The 14,306-nt window shown below is 39.7% G+C and overlaps 1 protein-coding gene across 1 annotated transcript in view; it reads right to left on the reverse strand.

The window, feature by feature from the left end:
• Positions 1 to 6,295: 6,295 nt before the first annotated feature.
• Positions 6,296 to 14,306, reverse strand: part of Slc17a6 (solute carrier family 17 member 6) — a 41,448-nt gene continuing 33,437 nt past the window's right edge. The window contains exons 9-12 of the mRNA XM_075952526.1: positions 11,169 to 11,301; positions 9,728 to 9,838; positions 9,242 to 9,369; positions 6,296 to 8,381 (exon numbers count right to left, since the gene is read on the reverse strand). Of these exons, the coding sequence (XP_075808641.1) occupies positions 8,046 to 8,381; positions 9,242 to 9,369; positions 9,728 to 9,838; positions 11,169 to 11,301 (708 nt within the window). The 3' untranslated portion in view covers positions 6,296 to 8,045. The remainder of the gene's footprint in view (positions 8,382 to 9,241; positions 9,370 to 9,727; positions 9,839 to 11,168; positions 11,302 to 14,306) is intronic.

A 14,306-nucleotide genomic window follows, 5' to 3' on the forward strand; every position in this document is an offset into this window, starting at 1 on the left:
CTCCGTTCACTTGCCATTGATGACTGGCACTCTACATGCCCTGTTCTGGCGTTCGAATGGTGGGGTCAGATGGTCACATTCCTTCACATCTTGGAAGCAGTGCTGGGAGACCAATGCCTGTATTTAGCCAAGTCTGACTGTGTTGACCAAGAATCTCTTTGGCCTTAATAAAAGGAAGTGAAAGACTGACATTAAGAGTAGATGCTGTGGGATTGGCGAGATGGCTTAGTAGGTAATAATGCACACTGTTCTTTCAGAGGACTGGAGTTCAGTTCCTGTACACATGTGGGGGGCTTACAACTGCTTATACCGCCAGCTCCATGGGGTCCAGTGCCCTTTTTTGGTCACTTGGACTTGTATTCATGTACCCACACAAATACACATATTTTGAAATGAAAATTTTAAAAAATATTTTTAATAACAAAGTAGCTATAATTTGACTAACATATAATGGTGATGATGATGATGATGATGATGATGATGGTGGTGGTGATGATGATGATGATGATGATTTTAAAACTGAGAACTTCGTCATCTCTGAGACCAGAGGGAAGCTGTTATAAACGTGTTCATCTATGTCTTCCAGAAATTCTTATGTTGAAGAATTACTGCTTTAGAATGGAGATGATGGTCAATTGCAGAAAATAATTGCTGATATGAGGTCATAGTAGTTGTTAGAGATCATAATCAAATATGATTTGTATCTCCATGAAAAGAAAGCCATGTGTAGAGACAGAAACACTCACAGGGAGAATTCTGCATCAAGACTAGAGTGGGGGCTGAGGAGATGGCTCAGTGGTTAAAAGATTTGCCATGAACATGAAAGAATCAGAGTTCAGGCCACCAGAAACCCCATAAATGATGGGTGGGCTTTGCAGCCTACCTCTAATTCCAGTCTCAGATGGCAGAACCAGGGAAATCCCTAGAGCAAACTGACTAATATAACTAGCTTTATATTTGATTGGGAAATCCTACCTCAATGAATAAAGTGGAAGAGTGACCCAGAATGACTCTTGAGATCAACCTTAGGCCTTTGCATGCAAGTATACAGAGGGGCACACACAGCGAAAGCATGAACACACACACACACACACACACACACACAAACACACAAAGGTGAAAAAAAGAGTTGGAGGTTCCCTACTTCAAGCAAAGAAACTGCCCAGAAGATAGGAGCCAGGCCTACAACACAGCCTTCCCTTGAACCTGCTAATACCTCCATTCCAAAGCATGCTGTCCACAACTACAAGCCAACTGTCTGCTGTTCTGAGATATCTAATTTGTGGTGCATTGGGAGTTGTAGGAAACCCACATAATGCCATCTGGGTTATAGATTTTGAATCGTACATTACTCCGTTCTTGTCAATTGTGAATTTTTTTTTTTTTGTTGGAAAGTAAGAAGAGACATAGACGTAATTTCTGCCTTCACAACTTTGCTGATCAACATAGCTACTTGAGATTTGTCTTGGGGTTCATTTAACATTTAATGATAGTAAAACTCAAATGCAAACCTTCTATTTGCAATTGTGTTATATTGGGTTCTAGTTACAGCCAGGACAGATTTCTAAAGAGTATAGCATGAAGAGAGAGAGAGAGAGAGAGAGAGAGAGAGAGAGAGAGAGAGAGAGGTGTTGAGCTTGTGAGCTTTCTGTGGTGTGTGGAGTTTTCATATATGAATCTACCCTGATCATAAGGAGCCACGCCCTCTCCAGAGGAAAGAAAGCAATCAGCTGAGAAAGCATGACACACCTGGGAGGAACCACACTAGACACCATATGCTCTCTTCTTTTCTTGGTTGTTTTTTAAAAATAAGCTACAATGGGCTGGAGAGATGGCTCAGTGGTTAAGAGCATTGCCTGCTCTTCCAAAGGTCCTGAGTTCAATTCCCAGCAACCACATGGTGGCTCACAACCATCTGTAATGAGGTCTGGTGCCCTATTCTGGCCTTTAGGCATACACACAAACAGAATATTGTATATATAATAAATAAGTAAATATTAAAAAAAGAAAAGTATTGTCTTACTTATAAAAAAATAAGCTACAACAACAAAACTTACTCATAGCCTGTGTATAGCCCTCTCCCAGATCTGACCATCTCAGCCCTATTTAAAACTATTTATATATATATATATATATATATATATATATATATATATATATATATATATATATATAAATTATGAATCCTACACTTAAGAGAACGCCTTTCAGGCTCATCCTGTCCAGCTTACCTGCTCCCAAGAGCATGTGTACTGAAACTGTTCTTCAAACATACTCGAGTTCCCACACTTACACCACGGGTTCCTTGCTCTCTCCCCGTCCACTGTCTATGAGGTTTTCAGGGACTTGCCTCACCTTCAAATTCAGCTCTGCACCATCTCTGTATCTTCCTAAGTCCTCTTCAGGGACACAAATTCACTGTGCAGGTAGCCATGCTGGCCCTGCGCATTCTGAGTAAGTTAGTCTGGCTGCACATCCTTCCTTTCATTAATATTGTTGGTTCCTTTCATTAACATTTGTTGGTCAATATCTAGCCTCCCCCATGTGGTACCACTGACATACTGTATCTTTTGCATGTTAGTGGGAGATACAGCTCATTGATAGCTGTTATAAAGGGAATAGAAAAGGTAGAAAGTGCGCAACAGCCTGGCTGTTTCGAAAATGTTAATAGCGGTCCAAGGTGTGAAGAGTTCGCTGGCCAAGTATAAGATTGCTTGTTTGCAACGCTCCCTCTGCTTACTCCGGCCGATTCTTAACTATGTGTGGTTTCTTCTCCTATATTAGACTTCTTAATAGGTGAGAATACATCTCATTCATTCTCCCTTTTCATATTTCCAATGCAACTCTAGAAGCAATGCTCCAAGGGAAGGAGGGCAAGAATAGATGAAAAGCACATTCCCACTGCAGGACCTCAGTGAGCAAATGGCTTCGTGAGTTCTACAATGCAATGCTGTGGAACAATAAAAGATTTCTTCAGCAGAATTAGAAATAAGAACCCCAGAAAGAAGCCGGGCAGGACAAAAAGGACCTTCTCTGTGTTAACTACCTTTCCAGAGATGAAAAATAGGTGCTAATGTTTCTAAGGTAAAGGAATGCAGAAAGAAAACAGGCATCCATCTCTCATGGAATTCTGAGAATAATTTTAACAGTCAACTTGAGGACCTCAGTAATTTACCAGAAAGGCCAAAATAAAATCAGAAAACATTGGAGATAAGAATAATTTATAAACCATCTTGCAACATTTTTAGATGCCATTAAGACCGTCTAACTCTTTTATAGTACAAGCTGGGGCACTCAAGTCCAAGCAACCAGGCCTGGCTTATACTGGTGTCTGTAAAACAAGAAGCATATTCAGGCTAAAACCCAAACTGTTTTCATTTCCTCTGTTAATCCATTGCAATTAGAACTGAGAGTCATTGTGTTTTCACATTGATGATGATGGGCTAATTTGATTTGTTGTTTTATTACAAGACAAGTCTCAGTATGTAGCCCCTATTGGCCTGGAACTCAAATATCTGCCTCCTGCCTTTGCCTCTTGGGTGCCGAGATTAAATTTGTACTACTTTGTACACTGTGGTCTGGGGGTAGACATGGGCTCCATCATATCATCATAATTGTCCCTTTATTTTCAAATATTTGCAAGCAAACCTCAGACATGATGAGGTCTCCCATAAAGACTGACCTCACTCACCAGTGACATTGTCTCATGCATGCCTTGGTCGCCTTTGTGCCGAAGAATTTTGGAAATGTGTTCAATCTCTCTTTTGCCTTGACTTTATAAATCAGAAGCATTTCCCAGAACTGATTGCACTAATTTTTTTAGATTTATAAAAGTGTCAAATGTCCTTGTAGAACACTGTGTCTCCATTGGCAACTCAGATTGAAAAATAAATAAGGAAAAAGACTGGAGAGAAATAGGGCTTGTTTTCGAGAGGAAATGATATATCTAGCTTGATAATTCTTGCTTATAAAAATATTAGTCAAGAAAAATGTAATTAGATTTTTTATGTGAATTTCCAGACCAAATACTGACACTGTCATATTTCCTGGAGTTCTAATAAAAATGCCAAACATGAAATTTGATTTATGCCCTGTCTTCCTTCTCTCCAGATCCCACTCTGAATATCTGCAAGTCACATCTTTGTCTTCTTCCTGTACCTTGTGAAGATGGTTTAATGAATATTTATTATCTGGCATCAGTCATATTTTTTGGTTTATATATTGGCACATATGGGGAGATGAGAGAACAACTTGAGGGAATCAGTTTTATCCTGTTGGGAGGCTCCTTGTGTGGGATGGAGACTGTTTGTGGACTCAGTTCCGAGAGCTAGGGCTTCGGGTTTGAAGCAATCCTCTTGTCTCATGTTCCCAAGAGCTGGGATTTACAGGCTCGAGAAATTGCTTTGAACAATAACTGTTATGTTATAGTAAAAATGGTAATAAAGGGACTTTGAAGTTAAAAAGAATTTCTTGCAGTGGCCACAGTCTAAACTCTTGTGTAGAATCTTCAGGAAGTTAAGTACCATTATAAGCACAATTTCTTGCCTAAAAAATAGAAACACTAACAACAGAAAGATCCTTTCCAATTTCAGAAAGTACACATGAGCATGAAATGAGGGAAAGTGTGGGAAAGAAGATCAGATATGTAGAAGCCTGGCTGCGTATCATGATGATGAGTAAAATACAGAAAAGAATGGGGGACGAGGAGAAAGGAAGTGATGGGCTTCCTGACCAAGAGGAGAGAAATAAAGGCATCACAGGTGACACTTGCTTGGAGACAGCATTGGAACCATATCATTAAAGATAATATAAAGCTTGTGCCATTGGAACCATATCATTAAAGAAAATATAAAGCTTGTGCCATTGGAACCACATCATTAAAGATAATATAAAGCTTGTGCCATTGGAACCACATCATTAAAGATAATATAAAGCTTGTGCCATGAAATTGGGCTAATGTAGGTGCAAAAGTTGAGACATTGCTGTCTTCAAGGTATAAAGAGATGGTGTGTGAACCTCTACAAGCATCAGGCTAGGTTTGGTCTCTGTTTCCTCATGCAGATGATGCCAGGAGGGAAATCTATATCCTTTCGCTTCTAACACCCACACACTCAATCAGAGTTGGAGGGTTTGTAGTTAGCATTTGAACTGACAAATACCGATTTAACTAATCTGTGCAATAAAAAATGGCTAAAACATACCATTCAATTATAATTTATTTCAAAACATAAAACTTATAGCAATATCTACGCTGCCCTGACCAAGTCTGATCTTCCTTGCAGACTCCAGTGTCCTCATCTAATTAACAAGGAATGTCAGCTAACAAGTCACACAAGTCCTTTAAGAAGCACAGCATCAGAAGTCTGATTATATGTACCTTTTACACACATCTTAAAAATTTAATTGAAATTTGGGGTCTGTGTGTGTGTGTGTGCACGCGCGTGCACGCGCAGTGTGCACATGTGCACATGCACAGCCATTCTGACACGTGAGTGCAGTGCCTATAGATTCCAGAAGAGGGTGCCACAGCCCTAGATGGAGCTCAAGTTCCAGGCCATTGTGAGACACCCAACATGGGTGCCCGGAACAACACTCTGGCCTTCTGGAAGAGCAGGATGTACTCTTAGGCACTGAACCATCTCTCCAGTTCCCCCAGCTCCAACCCACCTCCACCAGGTTCCCTATAGGTTACAACTCATAGCACAGGTTTCTGTTTTCACAGCTGGGAAACACAGACTTTGAGCTCTGACAGCATATCCAGCGACAGACACATTCCGTCACTGTCACGCTTACTGCTAAATAGTTTGACTGACACATTTAATGTCATTGCTTTATTTTACTTTGGCTTTCCAAGCTTCTTTTTAAAAAAATTTCCAGACCTAGAATAAGTGGAGACCTGCTTTAGAGAGCGACTGTGGGTTTACATAACACCACTGACAGGCGCTATAAATGACTGGCAGTGTCTAGCCCAGGCCATGTGAGCAACGGAAAGGAGGCGGCAGTGTGGAACTGACAAGCGGAAGTTTATTTCCAAACTTTGCTTTAAATTTTGCAGCAGTTGTGATGACACAGTCTTGGAACGAGTTTGACTCAGAGACTTATTTCTCAGCTTTCACGCTCCCTATAGAATCAGGTCAATCAGGTCTCCCCATCTAAGGAAGAATATTGAATTAATCCCAAGGCACTAACCAGCAAGGGTTTGACTGTGGAGCCTATATTTGAATTCATTGAAACATCCATAAACTACATATGCCCTAAAGCTGAACCCCGAATCAACCCGAAATTAACGTATTCATTTTACAAAGGGGTAAATAGAACATTTTATTAACACTTGTTTTGTAGCAATGAAATGACAGTTCACATCTTTTTATTCAGCACGGCAAAGGTTATGGTCACATGGTCATACTTCGAGACACAAAGCAGAGGGAGTTTTAGACTCCTAAGGTCAGGAGTGGTTTGCATTTAGAAACAAACTTCATGTTTTATATTTGCAGTAGCAGGACCTCCAGTCAAGAGCACAGGACACGGAACAGATCAAATACCCAGAAGAGACACAGAAGCACACCGGGTGACATTTTGCGTTAGATTGGGATATGCATTCTTATCACTGCGGAATATCGTAAAGGATTCTGATGTTGACTTTTTTAAAAGGAAGAAATCATTGCTACCACAAGCAACACGGGGATAATTTACAAACGGGAGGTTTTATGCTTTGCACTTATTGCTTGGTACACAAATGTTGCAGTTCTTGTGGAAATATATTAAGAAATGATGAGCAAAATGCCTTTTTTTCCCATCTAAAATTCTATGACTCTATGAAAGTAGAAATTGCAATCCCCTAACCGAACATTAGGTGTATGCTGTTTTTGGTTCTGTGTGAAAAGTATTTGTTATGTTTGTGTGAGTGGATATGTATAAGATATACAGGGATATAGATATAATTTCAATATATTTTGTTCTATATACTCAAGACAAATATCTCGTAAATGGGACATTAGGTAATAAAATTGTCTATATATAGAATCTCTATTGTTTATCTTTTCATATATTATATAGCTTTGTGATATGAGTTTCATATAGTCTCTAGTTTCAAGGAAGATTATCTAAATCATTTTCTATATATTTTGTAATTAATATTGCATTTTAAGGGCTACAGCTTCATAGCAAATTTTATTAGATTCTTTATGATTTTATATATATCAATCATTTTTTCCTAATGCAAGTTACAACCAGTACAAAGTTGTGATAAAAAATACATTGAAGTCTATTTCTTCTTATTTTTTTTTTGCAAAAAAAGTTATGTGATATGTTACATGAAAGTTGAATGTTACTGAGATGTGAAGGGTTTGATACTGTCAGGTAGTGAGTGGGAGGGCATGGAGCATACCCCTCCCGTTACAAGCTCTCTTTCATAAAAAATAAGTGTTTGTGCCCAAGCATTTCACAAAACACTGTAAGATAAGCGCTTTGAAGATCACAAAATATCACACACTGTGTACTCTTAACAATAATTCGGTATGAGCTGCTAGTATACAATGTATTTCTTCAATTAAGAGATAAAGCCAATCCATGATAAACACATAATGATCATAGTTCATACCTGATCTAGTCAGCTTTCCAATTTCACCATGTCCGTAGACAGGATTTCCCTGGGATATTTTGCAGTCCAGTGTAATAAATAAATCAGTGCAGTTTGCATGATCAAGTAGCTTTGGCTTCCTAATATCTGTCGGATGACATGTGCCGACTGTCAGTTGTGCCCACTCCCAAGGCGGTGGGGCCAACGAATACCTACTTATTTCTACAGTAAACCTTTAAATCACAAATGAAAGGATGAACGACCTGGATGGAAATGACATAACGCGACAACTTCCACAGATTGCGCTTGATGGGATCTCATGGTCTGTTTTGAATTCATACTTTTTAAATAGCGAGACTTGCTAGGCTGATGTGTTTACATGTTTACACCACATTTTTTAAATTATTCTGTGCAATCACAATTAATTTAATCACAACACTAAAAATGTATCCAGTGACTAGCTTCGTTATGAATAATCATCTTGGCCCTTAAAGGTGTATGCGTCTTGTGCTCCTTCCTGAACAAATTCTTCCTTTTTCTCCCAGCCATTAGGCCAGCCTCCGTTCTCCTGGGTGGTGGCGCCGTAAGACTTGGTGGTACTGTAATTTATATAATTCTGCGTGATGTCCCCTGTTTCTTCATCCAGTTCATCTTCATGAATGAAGCCACATTTTTCTTCACTTGTCTCCTCGGGGTCTGCCCAAGGTTGCTTCTCTCCGGAGGCAAATATGGCATAAAATATGACTCCGCCATAGTGGACGAGCGCAGCGATGAGGAAGACGTACTGCCACTCTTCGCGGGACTGTGGTGAAAAAAGTGGGACTGTGAGAGCGAACTGCATGACTGGAAAGCCGCCCTGTGAGCATGCTCTACCGCCATGTTTCTCGTGATGCTTTCTTCGGGGTTACCTATGCCATGCAAACACTTTCGAATAAAACTATTTGCTTTGTTATTTAAGTTTTTAGGATAAAAGTTTGGAAATAAACTCTTGAATACATCTCTAGTCTGCTGAGTTCAAGAATATTCTCTTTTACATTTATTAATCATTCTTTCGCTTTTTATCTTTTTCTGGTTGGGGATATCCACTATGTAACTGAGGCTGACCTCAAACTTGGTTCTTTCTCCTCAACACTAGAGTAACAGGCATGTGCCATCCCAGCCAGCTCTCCATTGCTTTGTCTTTCTCATTCATTTCCTTCATGTCCATCTATAAAACCTTAAATTTGAAGCTCTATATGTATATTTCAGAACTGCTAAATAATAATATTCCTCATAAACTCCTCAATTCTGAATTGAGATTGATGAATAAAGTTGGGAAAGGCTGTTTGTCTATTCTATAATCTAGGGGCAAAGGGTTGAGGGGCTTGGGAACGACATTCTTGCCACAAAGGTGATATCAGTAATAGGCATTTTCTTGAATGTAGCTTGTGTCTCCTTAACATTCCTAAATAAAAAAACGATCTGTGGGCTATTGGAAGGGCTTGAGAAACACCTTGCTTGATGATTGGGGAGGTTGGACCTTCCAGAAGTTACTATAGAGATCTGTCTCTCTGTACTTCATTTTTGTGCTTCTTACTTAGAAGTGAATGGAACACCCCAAGAATAACAAAGCCCCTTCCCAACCATAAGAGAGAATGTTCTACAATGGAATTGCTCTCCTACCTTGTTCTTGGTCATGGCACCGACAATGATAGGGCAGACCATCCCCGACAGTGTACCAACGCCATTGGAAATGCCCATTAAGATACTGGCGTATCTTGGAGCAATGTCCAAGTGGTTCACATTGAATCCTGAGACAAACACAGAAACATTGGCTCAAGGTGGCATCAGCTTGAAGAAGCAAGGTAGAGAACATCGGAACACATCTTCCCAAAAGATACTGGGTGCACACCATGTGCTTTTCATAACTCCATTCAAAGGCATCAAGAGAAAGAAAGGATGTACCTTTTCCAATACTTATTATGGCTCACTGCAAACATTCTCTTAACAAACTGATCAAGTACAAAGAAAGAAACAGTCAGTCGGAGGAAAGGTGAGCAATAATAATTCTAAGTGATGTTTCTGAATGTTATAACCATTGTCCAACACATAGATAATTGCTAGCAAAATCAAGATGTAATATAGAGAGACAAAGAGGATAACTCTTACCAGAGATAGCAAATCCACTAAATCCTACTGCAAGCACCAAGAAGGAGATGGCCACTCCTCTAGTGTGAGAGTAGCCAACAACCAGAAGCAGGGTGGCTTCCATGCCAAAACCTTTGGAGGCAAGCACAGAAGAGTATTAGTTTTTTGAGAATTGTTTACAATGCATTTTGATCATATTCATCCCCCCCCAAATCCTCCTAGAACCACCTCGCTTTCTTACTCATCCAATTGTGTGTCCTTGTTTAAAAAAAAAACAAAGAAACAAAAAAAAAAAGCAATCAAGTGAAATTTGTGGTGTCCATATATTCTGGGGTATGTAGTCTTCCACTGGATTATGGTCAACTTATTAGGGGCTACACTCTTAAAGAACTAGTTCTCTTCTCATCAACTACCAATTGCCGATGGCTCCTTACCTCGTGGAGCCTCTCTTCCCAGTGCAACAGTGACATAAATATAATTGACTTAACAACCATTGATATGACTTTAATCCTACTCCACAAGATCAACCCATATGTGGCAGGCACCAGGCCAAGAACCTGAGGTTAGACAAGTCCTATGTGAGAACTTTCTAATATTCCTCTGCTAAATCAATATGCTATTAATGACGTACCTTTAAACACATTTATGAACTTATCTCTGAACCCACATCAGAGAAGTTTCTGCTTACAGGAGGTAGTGATCAACACAGAGACCCAAATTGGCCAAGGTTTAGAGAATAAGAGACTACAGAAGTCTTGACACCAAACAGAACATAGGTACTGCGTGTGTGTGTGTGCTCGCGCGTGTGCGCACACACACACACACACACACACACACACACACACACACACACACATCTTCAAATGCTCAGGGATCATTGTGGAACAGGGCACAGAGAGAGTGTAAGAAAGAGGCAGCAGATGACTAAAAGGAAACAGTGTCTTCTCGACACAGCAGGGCAGCTTCACATATGAACTCATAGCCACTGCGACAGTATGCATCAAACCTGTACAAGCCCAAGTCAGACTAAACCTAACAAAATTGCTGTAACTTTTAAAATTATACTAAAACTTTTTATATTATAAAATTATAGTATAATTTATAATTTTACAAAGAAACCAGGACTACTAGTATTTCTCATTTATACCAATATGGACTATATACCTCAGAAAGACATAAGGCTAATAATTTATGTCAAAGATTATTGAGGTATTCATCGTATGCTTCTTAAGTCCAAATTAACCTGAAATTTTAGTGATTAGAAGTTTAGTGACAATGTATACAAATGACTTTGTTAAGTGGGGGGTCTTAAAATGAGTGTTTAAAACCTTGGTTATGGGAAAATGATTTGAAATGAGCTATGAAGGTGCATATCTAACCACGTGTAGAAAATCAGATTCATGCATGTAGATCACAGAGCCCTCAAACAGGAACATATGCTTGCCACTCCACAGGTACTTACCACCACAATTCATGATCTTTCTCACTGTAGTTGTTGAAAGAATTTGTTTGCTTCTCAGAAAATCTGCAATTTGCCCCCCGATAGGCACAATGATTGTCATGACCAGGTGTGGGACCGCAGACAGCATGCCAACCTGACCAAAGCCAGAGGGAGAGAAAAGCAGGACAGAATAAATAGAGTGGGCAATTGAGTGACCCTGGCATTCCGAATCTGTCTTCATCTGCTCCTTGAGTCAAGGAAGGCAAAACACTGTTTCCAAATGCAAACTCGTTCTCCTAGAGTAAGCAGTAATGTCCACAGAGTAAATCGGGAAAGCTAAGTAAATTTACTTTGATCCTTTCTCTGTATTCTTAAGGAAGGAAAACTTTTATTGCTACGTTATGATTCAGTGTGTTCTGAATTCATGAATCAACCCTTCTGAATCTTGTCAGTGAGTCACGCTTGTTTATCATTTCACGTCCTTAAGTGTGTTCGCACAAATGCATCATTGATGAGAGGAAGAATGTGGAGGAAAAGATCTCGGGAGGAAAGAGATGCCTTCGGCCCTCAGCAAGACTGGATTCAAATTTTCCATTTTATTCAAAAGGTGAAAGACTACACATTTCCTTTAAGACATCTCTTCTAAATTTCATAGCACAGATTTCATTTATGAAAACCCCACGTGAGTTCTTCATTTTACTCATTTGTAGTCAAATGCAGTCACATGGTTATACTGTGGTATGCAGCCTTTAAACATTTCATGGAAATTAGGGCAACCCCAAATCTAGCACGCCTTCAATATACATTTTTTTTGTTTGTATTTTGAGACAGGGTTTCCTTGTGTAACAGTCCTAGCTGACCTGGAACTAGCTCTTGTACACCAGGCTGGCCTCGAACTCTGTGCCTCTGCCTCCCGAGTGCTGGGATTAAAGTCATGCGCTACCACTGCCTGGCTCAACACACATTTTACCAATCAACTATGAACAAGAGGCAGTTCCCTAGGTATTGAGGAAGAGGGTATGTGAAAAGAAAATAACACATTTAAATGGGCTATTATCACATGAATAGATGTCCTCACTTTGGACAACGCTGGGCAAGGGAAAGACTGGGATGTATTGTTTGTGTTTAAGCACATCTTCCATGTAGATTTTTGGAGTTATGAAAGGCAGATTCTGTTCTTTGTTTGGAAGTGGCACACAGAATGTTGTTCACATCCACAAATGAGGGTCATGCCCATGCCTAGTTGAGAGAGAAGTGCTCCAGGACAGATTAAACGTTTAAACTGTTGGGTTCTCTCTTCTGCTTAGGGTGGGAATTTTTATAATTTTATTATTGAATGAGGAAGCTGATATTGAAAGGGGCAATTTTTAAACAGTACTACACAGTTCTAAAGACCGAGCTCTTATTGTGCATATGCTCAGCAACTGGGCCACCTGTGGGGGGAAAAAGGAAATTAAAATAGGGCATTGCTGTATAAACTGCTTGTTTGCTTGCAAGTGGGTGTTCAGCAAACGTGGCATAAATAAAAATAAAAGGTAATTGAGTGAATGGAAAATATAATTGATTTTGAGAATAGCATGTTGGAAAACTACAGCGGTCCTCTATTCTCAGTCACCAGAAATATATGTCAGAATACAACATAAACCAGGAGGCTGCTGCAGAGAACACATCCCGGAGCACACAAGTAAAGGTTTTCCCAGAAACCCAGGTCATGCTTTCATTGCACAGATGCAGGCTACCTGCTTGAGAGTACGTTTCCTGTCCGTATGAAAGGTGTTGCATCTGAAAAGAGCCTTACACTGGGCAGCCTCAGATACCTACTGTCCATTCGGGTAAACATTTTTTCCACTTTGCATTAGCAAGGAGCAAAGATAAAAACCTTTGTTTATTACTCTTTCAGCAGAGTCATGAAGACAGATGCAAGAAACTAACAGTTAGAGACCACTGAGAGGTAAGTTTTGCTTTCTGCTTTAGTGCCTGGAAAGATGGGATCCTCCAGTTTCCTAGGCAAAATTTCCTGAGACTTATCCATGTTTAGGTCTTCTCAGCTCTGGTGACTTATTATTATGACTAATTCGTTCTTCACACAGCGTCCCACTCATCTGTCCCCTCTTGGATTGCCTTTAGTTTGCTCATTGTCCGAAGGTTTTAGGAGAGTAAGATGGGGAGTTATCACCTGCAACCTATTCCTCTTAGTAGGTCCTCGAACACTCCTCCTCCCTCTGCTGCGCCAACTGCATCTGAACCATTTTCTGAAGCTGTCAAGAGGCAGAGCGTGAAGCACAGCCTCTCCAGCTGAGGAACTCAAAGGAAACAAATGTGTCCTCTCATTTGATTGGCCCCTGTATTTTGAGGTTTAAAGATGCTCATTAAAATCCTGGAATTGACTGCACTCTGATTTGCCATCCTCAGAGGAGCTGAAAATACTTACGTACATACTATAGGGAAATACACACACACACACACACACACACACACACACACACACAAATGCACACACACAAATGCACACACAACCCATACACAAAGAGTTAACTAATATAGTTCACTTACATTTTTGTACAGTGTATGCATACATTCGGTCCTATATATAACTACACAATACTGTATACAGTGTGTGTGTGTGTGTGTGTGTGTGCATGTGTGTGTGTGAGAGAGAGAGAATGCATGTGAACTCATTTTGTCTTAACTAAGAAAGCATTTTGGAATGAAGATTAAAGTGTTCCCTGTGTGGTTCTATCTATAGGATATCCACTTTAGTGAGATTTGAGAAAGCCACCTTCTATGCAAGCATATCATTTTTTTATAAAATTTGTTTCACTTCTGAAAGATAGTACTAAAGCTCTCACTTATAGATAAGAAAATTTAGGATGTTAATTATTAAAAATTCAACCCCAAGTTGTAGGTCAACCCTTCATTGTAAAGCTTGGGTTCAAAGCCAAATCACCTGGACACGCCTAGATTTCCTACGTCCACCATGATCTCAAATTTTTTTTTCAAGTAAGTTGGAGAATTTAAAACATTATTTTTATCAGCTTAATAAAAAATCTTCAGTCCGCACAGCATGGAGAATGTAAATGCAGCTTTAGCTTAAAAATAGCAAGCTAATTAATCTATCCATATGTAAGTTCATTTAGTTTGTGCACACTGCCCCTGATT

This window comes from Microtus pennsylvanicus, chromosome 18 (assembly GCF_037038515.1).
Source record: "Microtus pennsylvanicus isolate mMicPen1 chromosome 18, mMicPen1.hap1, whole genome shotgun sequence".
In the NCBI taxonomy this organism is placed as follows: Eukaryota; Metazoa; Chordata; class Mammalia; order Rodentia; family Cricetidae; genus Microtus; species Microtus pennsylvanicus.